Raw genomic sequence first — 18,182 nt, forward strand, 5'->3', positions numbered from 1 at the left:
AGTATGAGGCATACGGGGATTGCGGCTCGGTGCCCGAAAGGGGGGAACTATGTCCGAACGGCGAGTATGGGTATTCGGTGGGGGCGGTTCTCGATGGTGGTCGTGACGATCTAGGAGGTGGCACCGGTGTAGCGAAGACAGGCGGATATCGTTGGAGCTGCTGCTGCTGCTGCTCAACAGGAGGCTGTGGAAATTGGGCTCGGTCAAGAGATGGTAAAGTCAAAGAGACAAAAAATATTGAGGTCTTTGCAAGGCGCACGCGGGCACGCACTTCCTGCGGCTGTCCAAAAATAGAGCTGAATCGCCAAGTGAACCCACGATCCGTGTAGCCCTGGCTGATCCGATCCAAATCCTCTTCTTCAATGCCTTGAACCGCCTCCTGTTCCCTAGGACCAAAAATAGGTGGCATGTACGATGGTTCTCGCTGGTCCCGCTCTTCTCTCAGCTCGCTCCGCAGTCTATACACCGTTTCTGCGTGATGGGACTCGACAAGCTCGGACAGGGCTCGTCCGTAGAGGTCTGAGCGGCCGAAGAGCACGTTGAACGCCTGATTCGTTTTGATGATGTGGAGGTCTAGGTTCAGCAGCGCTATGGGCGTCACGAACGACGGCACTGGCCGTGCGTACTCGAGCGTCGGATACTGCACTGCACCCTCCTGGGGGTAAGGACTTGGCGACAGACTTTGCACGGTGGAAGTGGGATGCCGAAAAGTAGCCGCCACTCCGAAACTCCTTCGAGTGGCTCGTAGCGGGCGACTGGAGTCCGGGCGCCCACCGCCATGAGGCGCCATACCAGGAACTGGACTCTCGCTAGCGGACGTCGAGTGCTCGCCTAACTCGTGGCCTTGCGGAGGTCTGCTCTCCTGGACGTCGCGGAGCCTTGGGCGGCCCCTTTTCTTGTGTTGGACGTCGTAGCATGAGGCCTGCTCGCTCAATGAATGTCAGCCTTGCTCTGCTGCCTTGGAAGCTCCTAGCACTGCTTTCACCTACCTCTTTTCCAGAAGTGACGCATCGGGTGCACGGCCGCTGGACGTCGCAGCTGAGATGAGCCCTCTTGCAGTTGACGCAAGCCGAAGCTACGTGAGCCTTGTTTCTGCGCGCGGTTTTGGTGTTTCGTAACGATGGAACCTGGTTAGCTAGCGGGGCGGGGGGCTGCAAAGCGACAGTTGGACCGCCGTAGCCGGGGGCGAAGCTGCCGGACGCGCCGAAGGCGGAATAGCCGAAGGGGCCCATCTGGGAAGACGGCTGTATTGCTGTGTCAGTCTCAGCAGCACAGGACGGCGGTCGCAGCTCCGGGCGCTGTTCTGTAGGTCGCAGCGCTGAGCTGCTCGGCGGCGGCTGCTGCCGTTCGCCTCCTTCATAAACCATCCTGCGCGGTGGCACTGCACCGAGCCGATCCGTGGAGCGGCCTCCGGGGCCCTCGTGCTCGGCGGAGTGGAGCTGCCGGCGGTCATGCTGGTCCTGGGGTGGGCTGTATTTTTCCTTCTGCTGCGGTGAATGCGTCCTCGCCCGGAGAGGTGGTGACGGCCTGTCTGACATGGGCGGGGACGGGTAGCAGGCGGCAAAACGGAGCCCGGGTGAGGCTTTCTCACTGCTGCCCGGTATCTGGCGGCGCCCAATTGACGGCGCGCGGGAGTAGCTCGAGCAAGGAGGAAGGGCCAGTCCATGCATAGCGCCTTCAGGCCGCAGGAACACAGCGAATAACGGTCGGCGCCCGGGGACGGCGTGGCTGCTTCAGCTGCTGCGCAGGCCCTGGGCGGTGGGGGTGTTCGTCCAGGTTGAGGTCAGGGAAGTGGTATGAGCATGGGCGCGCTGCTGCTCGCAATATGTAATGTGGGCGAGGTTCCTGGTAGGCCGGATGTCTTGGAGGCTGGCCGGCAGTAGCACGAGGAGAGAGCTGGGAAAAAGGACACACAGGCATGCACGCTGCAGGAGGCTTGGGCGAGCAATACCTGCAGATGACGACACCCGGGGGATTGAGGCGGCGGCGGCGGGACCCGCGTGGTCTGGGTCGGGGAGGCAGCCAGCGGGGGAGGCCAGGCGCTCGCAGAAAAATGAACGGGCGCTGTGTGGTCTCGGAGGGAAGCTTCCTGCTGTCGTCGGCGGAGTGGGGCCTGGGGCGCGCTTGAAGCAACCGGGCAAGGCGGCGCGCTCTCAGGACCCTGTGCTTGTGGTGATCATGGCAATAAGAAAGATCGGCCTCCTGGGCGCTCTGCGGATTAGGGACTCAGATCTCCCAGTCCACATCCCTGTTGACACCTGCATAATTGGACGGCGGCTTTGGCACGGGGCCGTCTGCCGGGTCGGTTGATGGCCGTGGGCTGGTGCATTGCGGCGCGGCGCGAGCGCATGGTTGACAGGCCCTAGCTGATCGGCGACGTCGACCAAGGGCCCAATGCCTGCGGGCGCCGTGGGGAGGTGTGCTGACGGCGCTGCTCACGTCCAGCCTGCCAAATCGATAGCCGTGGCCGGCCAGCTCGAGCGGGCGTGCCAGTGTTCCTTTTGCACCGCGGGCGTGGCTGCCGTGCCCCTGCCCCCATTGGCCCCGCGCCTCCCAGCCTGGTCTCCTTCTGTTTGGGGCCCAGCTTCTCCACGCGGCAGATCTCGGGTCGACGCTCCCTCACACAGCTGGCGAGGGCTGCCGCCGGCGCCCCACCGCGAGGGCGCACGCCTGCAGCCACCAACAGCGGATGAGGCTGGCGTGCGGCGAGGTGACGATTCATTCAGCTCGCGCTCGCTGGCGGCGATGAAGAAGGAAGTGGCACCGCACCCATGCCCATAACGGCTGCTAGCCGCTTCCGTGCTGGCTGGCGGATCGGTTCTAGGGAGGGAGGTGCGTGCCCGCTGCCGTAGTCCGCCGTCCGGCTGCCCTTCCTTCGCCGCCGCCTCTTCTGACGGCCGCCAGGTGCAGTAAGGGTAGTGAGGTAAGGCTGCGCTTCCTGTCCGCTTCCACGCCGCATGCAGCCCTCAGATGACCCGCCGGTCGCCAATATAGTAACGTTCATTTCGACGCAGCGATCCTTCCACTCCTCCTTATGCCCGCCGCCGCGACCTGCCCGCACGCTGCCCACACCAACGCCTGGCATGACTCTCTAGGCGCATGTGATCTCCGCAGCAATGCGCGCCATTGCTTTTTCTCCGCTGCGCTGCGACGGCCGCCGGCGGTGACGGCGCCATACAACCACGCGGCAGCCATGGCAGTGGCCGTGGCAGCGCTACCGCCGGCGTCGTTCGTGCTGGGTGCTAGGTGCTGGCGCGGTCGTCGGGCGTCCTTCTCGCGTGTCGCGCCGCGCGGAGCGCCGTCGGCAACGCGGTGCGCCATCCTAGCGAAAGGCACAGGGCAGCGCGCGACGATCGAGTGCTCTTGGGAGCTGAGCCCGGGGCCCGCGACTCGCTCATCGCGCTGGCTGTGTTTGCGCGCGACGTTTGGGCCCCAGCCCGGCGTCGCTCACGCAAATCCGCCGGGATCGCGCACCTTAATTTGCATGCCCGATCGGGAGGCACAGCCAGCCAAAAACCGTGCCCAAAACTGTGCAGCATTGACCGCCAAGACATCGCCGGCGTAGCGCGTGCAGCCGGCCCTGGTCCTTGTACAGTGGTCGCCGAAAAATGTCGAGCATGAGCCAGCCAGCAGACGCCGCCGCCGCCAGCGCCCTCACACCTCCGCCGGCTGTCGTATCGTGAGGTAGCCGCGTGGAGGTAGCAGCAGCATCCGGGCAACGTGGTCAGCGACTCCATACGCGCTCCAAGCCCAGGCTGTGACGTGCAGCCGACCCTGGGCGGGCCCGGCAGCTTATTTGTATTGTCAATAATGTGCCGACGGCGGCGATGCCTGCACGCACCTAAGCCAGAAGAAGAAACAGAGGCGCTCCCACGCCTCGCCCGGTCCACATGCCCGAAAGTCCCTGGGCCGGTTGCAACACCAGCCACACGTGCGCATACTCGCACCGTCCCTGACGCCAACGCCGGCCGCTGTGGCTCCGACCGACGATCGGGGCCATTTGCGCTGAGTGGTACTTGGCCTTCGCTCCCAGGGCCCCGTCGCCGGGTACTCAACGAGACATAATGCCGCTGCTGCCTGCCGCAAAGCGTAGCATGTCCCCACTCGGGGCCTGCAAAAAACCCACTGTCAACTGCCGCCGCCCGTGCCCTGCCGCCGCCGCAGGCACACGCACCCGCAGCAGCAGCAGCAGCCAGTCGTGACGCGCCCAGCGACTCATCTTCCCAGTGTTTTGTTTCTCCTGCCCACGGGCTCGATTGCGCAAAGACCACGACCCCGGCCACGCTTGCGGCTGATCCGCTCCGCTTGCCCGTAGTTCGGCGGGCCTGCGGTCAGATCGCAGGGTGCAGCCGCTGCCGCCGGCAACAGGCCCTCGAGATGGGGGCCGCCGGCCGAGAAAAAGCAGGCAGGTGGAGCGCCACCCTCCCCGATCGCGGATCGTGACACCAGGGCCGGCTGCGCTTTTTCCCACGGCGAGGGGAAAAATGAAAAACTGTCGAAAAGCATGGACTGCAGACGTGGGTCTCCGTGCCTCCCGCGCCGAACCCTGCTGCGCCAGTGCGTTGCTGGGGGTGTGCGTGCGTGCACTCGCGCCGCGGCGAGCACCAGGACGGAGATGGGGGAGGAGCAGTTTGCTTGTTGTGTGTTCGGCGTGCATCCAAGATTATGGTGGCGCCCGTTCTGGAAAATTAAGAAGCAAGAACGGCAAGCCTATTCCAAGTCAATAAAAATGGCTCCTGTGCCTCCTCGGCTGTGCTGCAAAATCCGTTCGCTCGCTTCCTACTTTGTCTTACCTCTCGCCCGTCGGAGCCACATCTACGGAGAATTCTTTGGGACAGCCTATTTACCCCTCCACCGGTAGCGATTCGAGGCGTGCGCAGTGGTTCCTTCGTTCGGATGGTGCGTGGCCCTGGGCCTCGTACGATTCGGCGTCGGCGGCGCAGGGAAGCGCGCACAAGACGGACGGCGTGGACGTTAGGAAACTTTCCGCTAATCGTCGCGGGACATCCGAAACCTATAGTCAATTGCGCAAAGGCCCGAATGGACCCCTACTAACGCCGCTAAAGGACGATAAGCTTCGCGTTTCGTGTGAGCCACGAGGCTGCTAGAGCCGAACACCACGTCACCGCTGGTGGTCGAGATCTGCAATGGCTTGAGTGGCCGCTTCTCAACTCGCGGAAGTCTTCCGGCAACCAGCCCAACGGCCGTACATGGACCGCGTGGAGAAACGAGGCGTCGACCTGCAGTTTTGGGCCCGGCTGAATGCTCTAGTTTGCCTGTGCTATTCTCGTCCCATGTCAGCAGCACGCTACACGAACCGGCTTGGGGGCAATAGTACGAGGTACGAAGGCATCGTACGTGCAGAGCAAGTACACTCTGATTAAATACGGTCCGAATGCTGGTATCAGATTTGGGGCGTGACAAATGCACCAAATGGCCAAGTCCATAGCTTCTACTTTCGAGCCTTGGCAACGGACATGGCTGGTCTGAAGTCTTCGCTGCCCTTGGTTGTCGACTATCTATTGGAAGGGAAGTGAAGACCGTTACCGCGAGACTCTCGCAACCGACACCTTTCGTGGACGCCTGCGCGCTGGGGCTGTCGCTGTCGCAAGGCGGCCCGGCACCGCTCATTTCCGCAATTAGAACTTTCCTCTCTTTGACGGCCTTGCATTCTTCGCGCGGCGCTTTTCTTGAATCACTCTGTTCTTGTGGATATCGTCGACTCCCTTGAGCTCGCTCTTTCCCTTGCCGTTGGCAAACCGGCCAATGCGCTTCTCCTTAGCCGCCTCTACCCGCTTCTTCCTGTCGTGGTAGTCGTCTCTGTACTTGTCGGCTTCCTTGGGTGCCTTCACCATCTTGTGCTTGAACCTCTTGTTGGCGCCGTGACCGCCGCTGGACGGTGCCTCAATCTCACCAGCACGAGGTAGGCGGCCAATCTTGTTCGTCTTCTTCCAGTTCTCGAACCGTCCAGCTCTGAAGCTAGCAGCGATCTTCTGCCCGCTTTCACCACGGACGTATTTGGCACCCTTCGATCCGTCTTCGTCGTTCGCTCGGGCAACATACTTCTTGCTCTTTTTGTCCCATCTCATCCCGCGCGCTTTAGAGGCTTCGGCAAACCCCTTCGATTCGTCCTGGGTGAGATCCATTGCTGCACCTCGTGCCTCCTCGACGAAATTGCCACTTCGTCCTTGGTTATCGTATGATCCAGAGTGGACTCCATAGCCACGGTCTTCCGCTAAGTTCAGCGTCTTTGGCGTGTAGGACATGAAATGTTCTGGATCTTGCCAAGATTCCTTCGAAGTCTTGTTGGCCTGGGAATCTGGGAAGGTGATCTCTAGCTCGTCCTCTGATGCCGAGTCCATGTCGACATCTACGTCCATGTCTTCAAACTCATCGTCCTCTTCGCCACCCGGTGCCGCGTTGGGGGTATTAGTCAAGCCTGCAATGCTTTTGTCGTTCAAGGTCTTCTTATCCTCTTGCAGCTGGCGACGTCGTGGGTCGACCTTCTCCCTCCTCTTGCGCATCATTTCAGCTGCCTCATCGCCCTGACCGCGCTTACCAATCTCGAAAATGGTTTCTTGAGGGCGGAATCCGCTGATGCGCGCCAGCATCTTCTCTCTCTCCGCCTCAGCCTTGTCCACATCATCGTTGAAGAGCATGTTCAGCTCGGAAACCGCGTCAGAAGCCAAGATCTCCTTGGCTCGCTTGGCGCTTTGCGACGATGCTGAATTCCGTGTCCTCATGTAAAGCTTTTCACCCTTGGCAGCCACAGTGCGCAAGTTTCCCAAATCTTCGTCTTCGTCAAGTAGTTTGTTGATCCACTCGCACGCGCGAGCTAGCTTGTCCCGCACAAACCCGCCGACTATCACGTCATTGGCGAAGCTGAAGTTTTCGTCCGTTCTTCCCAGGATCAACTTCCGACTGAGAAAGAGCTGCAGGTCCAGGAGATACGGCATGTCTGAATCCCTTACCAGGTTGTAGCTCCAGCCTTTCTTTCCTGCTCTTGCTGTTCTACCGACGCGGTGAACGAAGATCTTTGGCTGGGCTGGGAAATCGAAATTGATGACATTCGCAAGAATGGGAATGTCGATACCACGAGCAGCGACATCAGTGACAACAAGGATATTACTCATGCCAGTCCGGAATGCATGAACCTGCATCTTACGAGCAGTTTGATCCAACGAGCCGTAGACGTAGGTAACTGCATATCCAGCAGAGCGGAGCAACCCTGCCAAATACTCGACATGATGCTTGGTAGCTGCAAAGATAATAGTAGAATGTTCCGTGGGCGAGTCTTTCGCATCGGTGGTGTCAGAATCTCTCTTGCGCTTTTTGTTTTTGGGGTCGGCTTTCTTTTGTTTAGCCTTGACGGCGGCGTCGGTCTCTCCTGTGGGCATCTTGATGATATCTTGCAAAATGTGCAGCAGAGCACCCTCCTTGTCCGCACTCTTCACTGTGAAAAAGGCGCTTTCGAGGTCAGGCGAAACCTTGCTTTCGGCGTCGAGACGTACGAGTTTCGGTTCTTGAAGGCCAGCTCTAGCGAATTCAACCAGTGACTTTGGAAGAGTAGCCGAGAAGAGGAGAGTCTGTCGGTTGGGAGGAAGAGCGTAGAGAATTTCGGTCAATTGGGCAGCAAACCCCATTTCGAACAGCCGATCGGCCTCGTCGAACACCATATAGCGGATTGTAGACAAATCCAGTTCCATCTCGACCTTGAGATGCAAGAAGCGGCCCGGGGTTGCAATAACGATATCCGGGTTCGTGTTCATATCGGAAAACTGGTCCTCCAGGCTATCACCACCCACAAGAAGTACAGTCCTCAGGTCTGTACCGCGGCCAAACTCCTTGACAACCTTCAGAGTCTGGAGTGCAAGTTCACGTGACGGTGACATGATGATGGCCCTCGCGCCGACCTTTGCGCTGTGTGCTTTCAACTTCTCGATCATGGGAATGACGAAGGCAGCGGTTTTTCCGGAACCGGTTCGAGCCATGCCAACGACGTCTTGCCCATCCAGCACAAGCGGAATCGTCTTTCTTTGAATAGGGGTCGGTACCGAGAAGCCTTTGCGGGTAATCGCCTTGAGCAGGTTTGCGCTCAGACCCATGGCTTGAAAACCGCCGCCTTTCTTCACGGTTCTCCCCTTCAGGTTGGACGACTTGCGGTTCGCCGCCGCTAACTGATCTGCGATGAACGCATCGTCATCGCTGTCTCCGCCGTCCTCTCCGCCAATGTTCAACTCTGCGCCAATGTCGAGTGGCGCATTCTTGCGACCTTTTTTCGGGGCAACCTGTTCGTCCTCGCTGTCGCCGGCAAGTAGGGCTTTCGAGATGTCGAATTCGGTTTCGGACAGCGCTGGGGAGGCGTCGCGGTGCGGCATTTTGTCGACTTTTGTCGTTCGTTGTCAGCCGGCTCGTGGTGCGCGGCGAGTGTCGAGGGCAAAGGGTGTCGGCATGAGGCAATAGGAAAATAATTTGGGGCCTGGTCTTGGCATCGCTTGACTCGTAAGTCACACGCTTATCGATAAGCGGACGCGCACCTGACAGCGGGGCGTTCGTCGCGTCGCGTCTTTGCGCGTCGCCCGAAATCACCGCAGCTGCCTTGCCGTCCAAGCATCCACCAACTTTTCCCGCCACCGCAACGCAACCATGGGTTAGTGCACCTCGGCGTCTGGAGTGAGCCTCGCTAATGATCTGCAGCAGACTACGGCAACTACGGCGATTACTCGACGACATCGTACGGTGGCCAAGGCGGTGCTGACGGAGGTGGCTTCTTTCCGGGTGGCAGCCAGAGCCCCGGAAGTGCGTCAAAGGTACAATTCCCGTTCGTAGCTTGCTAGGCATAACTCACTAATGTTTGTTTCAGGGATTCCGCAAAGATACCCTGAGACCAGTCACTATCAAGCAGATCAATGATGCCGTCAACACTCAAGAATCCGACTTCAGTATCGATGGTGTCGAGATAGCACAGGTATAAAAGGCGAGCTGTGGCATTGATAGGCCTGTTGCTAAGCAAGCATAGATCACTTTTGTCGGTCAGATTCGCAACATCTCGAATCAAGCGGTCAACATTGTCTTTAAGCTTGACGATGGCACGGGAATGACAGAAGTCAAGCTCTGGATCGATGCCGACGCTCGCAATCCCCTCGAGCCCGCCGACGGCTCCAAGCCCACCCTCGTCGAGAATGCCTATGCTCGCGTCTGGGGCAAGCTGAGGTCGGCTGGCAACAAAAGAAATGTCGTTGCACACATCATTCGCCCCATCAGCGACTACAACGAGGTCTCATACCACCTCCTTGAGGCTACCGCTGTGCATCTACACTTCACACGAGGACCATTAACCGCCGCCGGCGAGAACAAGCCTGCGACCAACGGTGGCGACGTGCCAATGGGCGGCTACGATGCCAGCGGACCACCGTCCCACCTCAGCGCTGGGTCGAAGAAGGTCTGGAACGTTTTGCGGTCCGCGCCGCAAGGCAACGAGGGCCTTCACATGCAGGACATTGCGGCAAGGACTGGACTGGAAATGGCCGATGTTGCCAAGGCAGGTGACGAGCTGCTCACAGAGGGCAAGATCTACACAACGGTGGATGATACCACGTGGGCGCTGCTTGACGTGTGACGGAAGTTATGATTTATTGGCGCTACGGGAAGGTTGAGAGGGATTTCACAGGGATGCAAGACGGATGAAGAGCAAAAGGATATTGATCGAGTGCCCCACTCGCGAGCCATTCACCTGCTTGACTGGCTTGATTTTGCGTTGGTGGAGAGGAACAATACGCACGCTGCAACGATGGCCGTTGCTACCACGGTAAAGACCTGGTCGTGATTAGAGCGAGTCGGGGGTTTTGCAAGCACGTCGCTTACCACTTGAGTCTTCCAGCCTGACTGCACAAGGGCACTTCTCCGGCTGTACCGCGTGACTGTTTGAATATACGTCGTCAGACCCGAGATAAGGCATGCAAGAGAGAGCAGCCAGAATATGATGCCGAAAGGCAATGCCATGCGTCGCTCTGCGCACGTTAGCCTGCAGCTTGTTTCGCACAGACGATGGTCACGAGACTCACCGAGATCACTTGGCTGGGCTTTGAGATGGAACGAGATGACGATGGCAACGGAAACTATAGCCATATATATCGAGAGACGCAGCCATGACAAGAAGGCTATCGCGGGAGATGCAGTGTTAAGGAGAGCGTGGAGTACAGTGGACAGCGGGGAGACGCACTTCGCTCATTCGCACAGTGATCCCGCGCGTCGGAGGCATTGTTGGCAAAGAGCAAGGGACCGCATAAGGGACGCTCGGTGAAAACACAGCGGTTGTAGCTGTTGTCTCTGGTGGTTACGGTCAGACCGACATTTGCTCGCCCGACGCAAAGCGCGACTCACTGGTTCACGATGACCGGCTTCGTCGGCACGATCGTGTAGAGCGGGTTGTACGGATCGTTATAGAACTGCTCATCGGCGGGCGTGCAAGTGGTCATGGTGAGCAGAGGCGGTGGAGGAACTCCTGTGTTCGCACGACTGTTACAGCTGTTGGACGGCGATCTCTGGCCTCGGGTCTTGTGCGTCATGGGCCATGGCGCACTAGCGAGTAAGTAATGAAGCTTCCCCGCGAAACAAACAAAACTCAAGGATCGCTCCTTCTCCAACCGTCTTCCTCACATTCTTCACGCCGATCAACTCGAAATGGCGCTCGAGACCTGTGATCTGTTTGGTGGCAGCCTGTAAGCTCTTCCCTTCTGATAGCGCTCGGGGCAACGCTAACGCCATGAACCAGACGCTGGAACGCCGCCGATTGGACGTCGTCCGACGACCGCGTCCGGGGCGGCAAGTCTCACGTATGTCCTCCGTCATAAGCCGGATGATAAGGGAGGGGCTGACGCTAGACTCAGTCTTATTTTGACATCGATGAGACGGACCCGGTGGCTCGCTTCTACGGCAACCTCGATATCAAGACTCTCGGCGGCGCCGGCTTTGCAAGTCAACGGACAACGGGCGAGAACCGCTCTTGGAACATCGACGGCTACGATGGCATCCAGATTGAGATCGCAAAATCCGACAGTATGCCAACCGCACAGTTGCGGGGGGCAATGGCTAACTAAGTGCACCAGCCACAAAGTACACGTTCAATATCAAAAACGAGCTCCTGCCGCCGGACCCCGATACTGGCCGAGAGCAGTCGACCATCTCGTATGAATATGACTTTGTCGCTCCGTCGCCCAATACGACAGCGGCAAGCTCCACCATCTTCATTCCCTGGGATCAGTTCAAGGCGACATACAGAGGACGCGAGGACCCCGATGCCCCTCCCGTCAACCTCACAGACGTCAAGAGGTTCGGCGTCATGACGAGAAGGTATGATATTTCCTACAAGCTCCAGTCCATCATGTTGATGTTTTCGTAGCTTCTTTGGTAACCAGGAGGGCAATTTCTCGCTGTCGCTGAAGTCCATCTCGGCTGTTCGCAACTGCTCGAAGGACAAGCAAGCATTTGTGCCGGAAAAGAAGCATGTTCAGCCCGGTGACGTTGAGAAAGGAGTGTTTGCTGGACAGCCCCAGGAGATCCAGGCTAGAGTGCGTATTTCTCCCCAGTTGGATCGAACAGGAGCTAACATGGTCGCCAACAAAGGCTGCCGACTCACCGGCTGCGCGCCAGGTGCCCTCCATGTCAAAAATACTGTATGGCACCGTGGCTGTGCTACTGGGAATCTGGGTACTGTATCCCGGCACACTTCATTTTGGTTGCCATTCAAAGGCCCCTGGTTCCTAACAGGCAGCGTTACGGGGGTTGGCCGGTCAATGAAGTCAATTCCAAATCACACATGATCGTGTTCGTATAGCCGCTCAGTCGCAGGCATGCAAGAGCACGTCACAACGTCGAGGAGATGTGGAACACGGTGCGGCAGTCGATCACGAAAAGCATACTCAAGCAACATCTACCAATGAAAATCTGAGAGCTGGCTCTGATAGGGCGCAGTGAAGGAATCCGTCCTTGATCTTCACATGGCTCGTGCCACTAACGAGGCAAAACCCCTGCGGGCTGGCGTGCAGAAGTCCTGGGGGGCCGATTCGGGCACGAATGCATGATCGGAGATGCAGCATTTGTCCGGATACAGGAGTGAGAAGACAGACCCGGCTGCTTACGACGGCGAATACGGCTAGCCCGTCAGCAGGGCCGTCGACCGTTGAGCTGAAACGGAGAGCATGGCAATGTCGACGCTAAGCAACCGGCAAAACATTTGTCCAGCAATAGAGGCAGAGGAGTGGCCTCGCCCGGGCTGGAACGAGAGCCCGAATGCATGCCACAAAGCGGTAGATGCTCAATGGGGTCCATCTTTCTGAGCCGAGGTCCACGGCACCGTCGTACAATCACATAATCAGCCAGCAGACGCCGACTCCTCCAGGCAGGATGCCACCCACCAGCGCCTGCTGCAGGCAGGGGCAGCAAAGTGCAGCTGCAAGGCGTCCATCGGGCTGATCAAGCCTGCAGGCTGGACGCATGCTCCACGTTGGACGACGCACGACGCCACAGGGCCCTTTGGGATTGTCAGGCCAACCACAACAACCAGCATCAGGAAATTGCCGAGGGCGCCCTGCTAGTTGCCGGCGCTAGGCCCGCGGGCTGCCCGCGAAATCTCGGGAACTTAGCTGCGGAAGGAGCGTCGGTGTGGCTCGTCGGGATCACCGCCGTCGATTCTTTCGCACCATCTTTGGGGTGCTGGCTGCTTTGGGCCCGGCGGTTGATCGGCTGACGCACGCCTATCAGCCCGCCGCGAACATCACAGCAGTACGCGGCGCTGCAGCCGTCGACCAGCATTGCTCGTATCAACGACCAACAGCACCGCCGGCCCGCCCGCCCAGAGAGTCCTGGCACACTGGCGTGGCCGGCCAGCAAGCAAGCAAAAGCAAAGAGCGTTGAAAAGTGGGTGGTGTGCTTGGCCCCTGCGCAGCCTTCGCCCACCACTGTGACGGTCGCCTCACCTCTCTTTGCATCATCGCGGGGCCACCGAGGTCCCTGCAGCCCGGAGCTGGTTCCTCTCGAGGCGCGACCCGTCCGCGGTGGAACTGGTCCAGAGGAGCAAAATGCGGTTACGCCGGCTCCACTCTGATCGACCCGTGCTACGGACGTACCTGGTATCTGCCAGATAGCACTCGTCTTCTTTTCTTCTGGCCTTTTTGCTCTTCTTTGTGCGAGTTTCTGCTTGTTTCCCGCCACTCGGGCCCTTCGACGCGCTTCGACATTGCAAGGCATGCTGGTGCTGCTGCCGTCCTCATTATCGTGAACCCCTCAACCACACGTACAGACGCCGCGCGGCATCCCTGCTTGTCCACGCCCATTGCTGGCCTTACAGCCGGTCGTATTCCACCAACTGTCTCATCTGGACCCGGTTCCTTGGCCCACGCCGTTCGAATAAGCAACAAGCGTGAAATCAATCGCCCGCGCCAAGCCGCCACGGCATAAGCAAATGGCGGAGCAGAAGAACGCCGCGGTGGCGTCGGCCGTGGACGTCGAGTCTGGCCAGGGCCCCAGGTCCATACCGCATTGGAAGCTTGTCGTCGACCAAGCCCTTGTCACCCCCGAGGTGCTGAACTGGAAGTACGAAGGCAGTGGAACCGTCGAGGATCCCTACGTGGTCAAATGGATCGAGGATGACCCCCGCAATCCGATGGCCTGGTCCAAGACATACAGGTACTGCCTCAGTGTGACTATGGCGCTGGCGACGCTGGCGGTAGCATTCTGCTCCTCCGCATACTCCGGAGGTAGGCATCCCCTTCCTTTGGAAGACGTAATGACATGATCGGGCTGACACGTGGCGTCCGGCTCGAAAAAGCGTTGACCAGTTTGGTCATGGAGTTCGGCATGAGTCTGGAAGTCGCCACTTTGGGCATGTCGTTTTTCGTCCTGGGCTTCGCTCTGGGCCCTCTTCTCTGGGTAAGCTTATTCGCGTGAAGATGATGAAAGTGACGCACGTGGGGGCTGACTAGAGACGTCATGACAGGCCCCTTTCAGTGAGCTCTATGGCCGCCAGATTCTGTTCATCCTGACTTTTGGCGCCTTTACCTTTTTCAACGCCGGCTCGGCGGGTGCGCAGAACACGGCGACGATTCTGATCTTGCGGTTCTTTGCCGGTTCGTTTGGGTCGTCGCCTTTGACAAATGCGGGTGGCGTTATTGCGGACATGTTCAGTGCGAAGGACCGCGGTCTTTGCATGAGCATTTTCAGCCTTGCACCTTTCATGGGACCGGTTCTCGGGCCAATTGTTGGAGGATTTCTGGGCGAAGCCGAGGGATGGAGATGGATTGAAGGTCTTATGGCCATCTTCTCGGGCGTGCTGTGGATCGCTGGTAGCGTCTGCATGCCCGAGACATATGCTCCCGTCCTCCTGAAGAAGCGCGCTGCGAAGCTGTCCCAGATGACGGGCAAAGTCTATCTCAGCCAGGCCGAGATCCGCCAAGGACCCATTTCGCTCAAGGAAGCCCTCTCGACGAGCCTGTCCCGGCCGTGGATCCTGCTCTTCAAGGAGCCGATCGTGCTCCTCTTGACCATCTACCTCGGAGTCATCTACGGCACTCTGTACATGCTCTTCGGCGCGTACCCGATCGTGTATCGCATCGAGCGCGGCTGGACTGCCGGGATCGCCGGGCTCCCGTTCATTGGCATCGCCATTGGCATGGTGGGATCGGTCGTGTACACCATCGTCTTCGACGACAAGCGGTATCGGCGCAACGTGGAAGAGCACGACGGGTACGCGCCTCCCGAGGCCCGTCTTCCGCCCTGCCTTTTGGGTGGCCTTGTCCTTCCGCTCGGTCTGTTCTGGTTCGCATGGACAAACTACCCGTCAATGCCTTGGGCGGCGAGTGTGGCCGCGGGCATTCCTTTTGGCTTCTCCATGGTGCTCATCTTCCTGAGCGTGATGAACTACCTGATCGACTCGTACACGATCTTTGCGGCGTCGGTGCTGGCGGCGAACTCGGTGCTGCGTTCTGTTTTCGGCGCTGCGTTCCCGCTTTTCACGAAGCAGGTGAGTTTCCGAGAGGCGGTCCGGCTACCATGAGCTAACGGAGCGTGATAGATGTATGCCAACTTAGGTCGGTGATGCCCCTTTGCTCTCAGTTGGCCACGACACGCGTCATGCGATGGCAAATGGCGATGATCGATTAACTAACATGGATGACAGGGATTCACTGGGCGTCAACTGTCCCCGCGTTCTTGGCGCTTGCGTGTCTGCCGTTCCCCTTCCTCTTCTACAAGTACGGCGGCTCGATCCGGATGAAGTGCAAGTACGCGGCCGAGGCGGACGCTTTCATGAGGAGCCTGCGCGAATCGGCAACCGACACGGTGCCCACTGCGGCTGCCACATCCGAGGCGAGCAGGGGAGATGAGAAGGAGGCCGAGACGCGTAGCAGCAGCGGGTTGGGAGAGGAGCATGAGGAAGAAGAGGAGGCAAGGTTCGAGAGGATCAAGACGGGCCACTCGGCAGCGACGCATAGGGAGGTGCCGCAGTACGAGGAGAGCCCGTTCGAGATTGACCGGGTGCACACGCGGGAAAGCTTCCGCTCACACAGATCAAAGGCGGAGAGCTTGGCGAGGAAGGTGGGCAGGCGGTAATGAGCAGGTTGAGCTTGATTGGGCTTCGTATATCGAGTAATGGGAAATGGAAACGTCTGAGCGATCGTGATTGGCAAGCACGGGCAGGTGAGGCCCCTTTTGGTCTTGGAGCCAAGCCCCGGATCTGCATCGAGCTAGCCGCCGACTGGGGCCTGGTCGTTTCAGCCCTCCACCAGCAAACAACATCATCCCCGACTGTCCCCCCCGTACTCTCTCGTCACTCACTCTGTTTGCCCATCCACGTCATTCTTTCTGGCTGGAGCATCGCACCCGACGTGCTTGTCATTCATTTGATATATTTATCCTCCCTTACTTCCTGCTCGTGCTTCGTCTGCTTGATACCCACCCCGTCACCCCAGCAAGCTCGCAACCACACCGACCGACTCACCCTCGCCCTCACCATGCGCTTCTCCACCCTCGCCCCGACCGCTCTGGTCCTCGCCCCCGCCGCCGTGTCTGCCGCCGGCACCCTCGGCTTCTCGCTCGGCACCAAGCTGGCCGACGGCACCTGCAAGTACCAGGCCGACTACGAGAAGGACTTCGACGCCATCGCCGACAACACGGGCAGCAAGCTCGTGCGCGGCTACTCCACCTCGGACTGCAACTTCGCCCAGCAGGTCCTGCCCGCCGCGAAGGCCAAGGGTTTCCAGGTCGTGCTGGCCGTGTGGTACGTGCACCGCCCTCCCCCGGCGTGCGGTTTAAGCATGTCGCATAAGGTTGTTGGGTGGAGACGCGGGAAAGCGCTGACGCAACCAGGCCCGACGTCGACGAGTCGCTCCAGGCCGACAAGAAGGCTCTCAAGCAGTACGCCACCGAGGAGTACGCCGACCAGATCTACGCCGTCACCGTCGGCTCCGAGACGCTGTACCGCGGCAACTTCACCGGCGAGGAGCTGCTCGAGAAGATCAACGACGTCCGCAGCGTGCTGCCCAAGGGCACCAAGGTCGGCACCGCCGACTCGTGGAACAAGTGGGCCGATGGCACCGGCGACGCCGTTGTCAAGGGCGGCGTCGACCTGATCCTGGCCAACGCCTTTGCCTACTGGCAGGGCGCCGACATCAAGAACGCCTCCAAGGTCTACTTCGACGACATGTCCCAGGCCATCGAGCACATCCAGAACGTTGCCGGCGGTCCCGACAAGGCTCCGGAAATCTGGAACGGCGAGACGGGCTGGCCCACCGATGGTGCGTCGTCCTTTTCTCCACCCACAAGCCACATCTAGAAACTGATATCATTCATCCAGGTGGTTCCGATTACGAGGCTGCCAAGGCCGGTACCGATAACGCCAAGACTTTCTACCACGAGGCCGTGTGCGGCGCCATCAAGTGGGGGTGAGTGCTACACACCCCTCTATCAACCCATCATGTTACTGACGCCGGACCGCGATAGACTTAATGCTTTCTACTTCGAGCTCACCGACGAGGACTGGAAGCCTTCATCGTTAGTAGTATCTCTCGTGAATTCGTCGTAGTTGATGGCTGACAATATGTGTTGTAGGGTTGGCGACAATGGCGAAGAGAAGGACGAGACCAAGTGGGGCGCCATGACGTCCGATCGCAAGCCCAAGTTCAGCCTCAAGTGCACCTAAGGACGGGATGAGAGTGCATTGGAAAGTTTCTTGCTAGACATTCTAGACATTCTATCCTAACCGGAGTCTATCACTCCTCTTTAACTTCTTATTTGCCTCATTATTGCTTGACGCGTCTATTAATATCGCCTTAACATGTCTCTTCCGCTTTCCTAACTATATCGTTATAATATCGACGCCTCTACCCGGTCTCTACTAACCACGGGTTGACAAAAATATCTATTTATACCGGTTTACGTCGGTAGCGCTGTCGTCCTCCGTTAAGCCCATAGGCGATTATCCGGCGGAGGGCGGGTCTGAAGCTGGTGAACGTCTTCGACCTTAATTACCCAGTCGTGGATTCCAATCTGTTTACAAGGACGTGTATATCTATATGCTATCTACTAAATTGAATCGCCGAATTCACCCTGAATAAAATTGGTTACCAAGCACGTACGGAGAAGCTCGTCGTAGCGAAAGAAGAAGCAGCCAATTCATATACTGTCGTTAATAGGGCTATATATGCGTATGGGAAATAAGACTCTTTCTTGGTCGGAGAGCATAGGGTCGTTCGTTATGACATAGGGATCGATGCAAATGTGTGTGATCTCCTGGAAAAATTCTGGTAGACCTGTATGAAAGATTCGATAGAAGGTTTGGGCCGACTCTACGGAGTCCCACGTTGTGCCGGACCAAGAAGGCCCGAATACCCCAACCTCTTGAAAGACATGCTGGATGAGGTGGGTAAGGTACAAAATACCTGTCGTGAACCTTGCAGGGCAGCCAGTCACGAAGTGGTATGGGCAAAGCCCGGCGATGTCAGTATGCAGTCGCCAAACAGCACTGAATAACTCGTTGGCCGTGGCTGACCAGAGCCTCCTTGAATGGGAGCCTGCATCATATACGAGCATGAGACATCGAATCGACTGGGCCAGAGGAGCATTTATTGAGCTCGGAACGGGGTGTTTCTCGTAGTTGAAGCCGGGTGGAATGAGTGGCGCCGTGTACT

At 58.6% G+C, this 18,182-nt stretch overlaps 6 protein-coding genes across 6 annotated transcripts; 4 read left to right on the forward strand and 2 right to left on the reverse strand.

Moving 5' to 3' along the window:
• Positions 1-5,639: 5,639 nt before the first annotated feature.
• On the reverse strand, positions 5,640-8,378 carry DBP10 (ATP-dependent RNA helicase dbp10; the record flags this gene model as incomplete). The annotated part of the gene is made up of 1 exon (XM_066776260.1): positions 5,640-8,378. One exon carries the CDS (start codon positions 8,376-8,378, stop codon positions 5,640-5,642), a length of 2,739 nt encoding a protein of 912 aa, XP_066634141.1.
• A 268-nt stretch (positions 8,379-8,646) lies between these two features.
• Positions 8,647-9,619, forward strand: ssb2 (Replication factor A protein 2; the record flags this gene model as incomplete). Its single annotated transcript, XM_066776261.1, has 4 exons — positions 8,647-8,650; positions 8,701-8,810; positions 8,864-8,968; positions 9,020-9,619. The coding sequence occupies 4 exons, from the start codon at positions 8,647-8,649 to the stop codon at positions 9,617-9,619; spliced, it is 819 nt and encodes a 272-aa protein (XP_066634142.1).
• A 110-nt stretch (positions 9,620-9,729) lies between these two features.
• Positions 9,730-10,478, reverse strand: SLS55_004810 (uncharacterized protein; the record flags this gene model as incomplete). Its single annotated transcript, XM_066776262.1, has 5 exons — positions 9,730-9,816; positions 9,865-10,010; positions 10,065-10,160; positions 10,223-10,329; positions 10,384-10,478. 5 exons carry the CDS (start codon positions 10,476-10,478, stop codon positions 9,730-9,732), a joined length of 531 nt encoding a protein of 176 aa, XP_066634143.1.
• A 287-nt stretch (positions 10,479-10,765) lies between these two features.
• On the forward strand, positions 10,766-11,401 carry SLS55_004811 (uncharacterized protein; the record flags this gene model as incomplete). The annotated part of the gene is made up of 3 exons (XM_066776263.1): positions 10,766-10,801; positions 10,890-11,058; positions 11,109-11,401. The coding sequence occupies 3 exons, from the start codon at positions 10,766-10,768 to the stop codon at positions 11,399-11,401; spliced, it is 498 nt and encodes a 165-aa protein (XP_066634144.1).
• Positions 11,402-13,462: 2,061 nt separating this feature from the next.
• SLS55_004812 (uncharacterized protein) lies at positions 13,463-15,606 on the forward strand (the record flags this gene model as incomplete). Its single annotated transcript, XM_066776264.1, has 5 exons — positions 13,463-13,757; positions 13,829-13,929; positions 13,997-15,019; positions 15,087-15,126; positions 15,176-15,606. 5 exons carry the CDS (start codon positions 13,463-13,465, stop codon positions 15,604-15,606), a joined length of 1,890 nt encoding a protein of 629 aa, XP_066634145.1.
• Positions 15,607-16,007: 401 nt separating this feature from the next.
• On the forward strand, positions 16,008-17,194 carry BGL2 (glycoside hydrolase 3 protein; the record flags this gene model as incomplete). Its single annotated transcript, XM_066776265.1, has 5 exons — positions 16,008-16,273; positions 16,363-16,790; positions 16,850-16,937; positions 16,996-17,046; positions 17,104-17,194. The coding sequence occupies 5 exons, from the start codon at positions 16,008-16,010 to the stop codon at positions 17,192-17,194; spliced, it is 924 nt and encodes a 307-aa protein (XP_066634146.1).
• Positions 17,195-18,182: the final 988 nt, after the last annotated feature.

The sequence above is a fragment of the Diplodia seriata genome (assembly GCF_021436955.1).
Source record: "Diplodia seriata strain FDS-637 chromosome Unknown scaffold_4, whole genome shotgun sequence".
Classification (NCBI taxonomy): Eukaryota; Fungi; Ascomycota; class Dothideomycetes; order Botryosphaeriales; family Botryosphaeriaceae; genus Diplodia; species Diplodia seriata.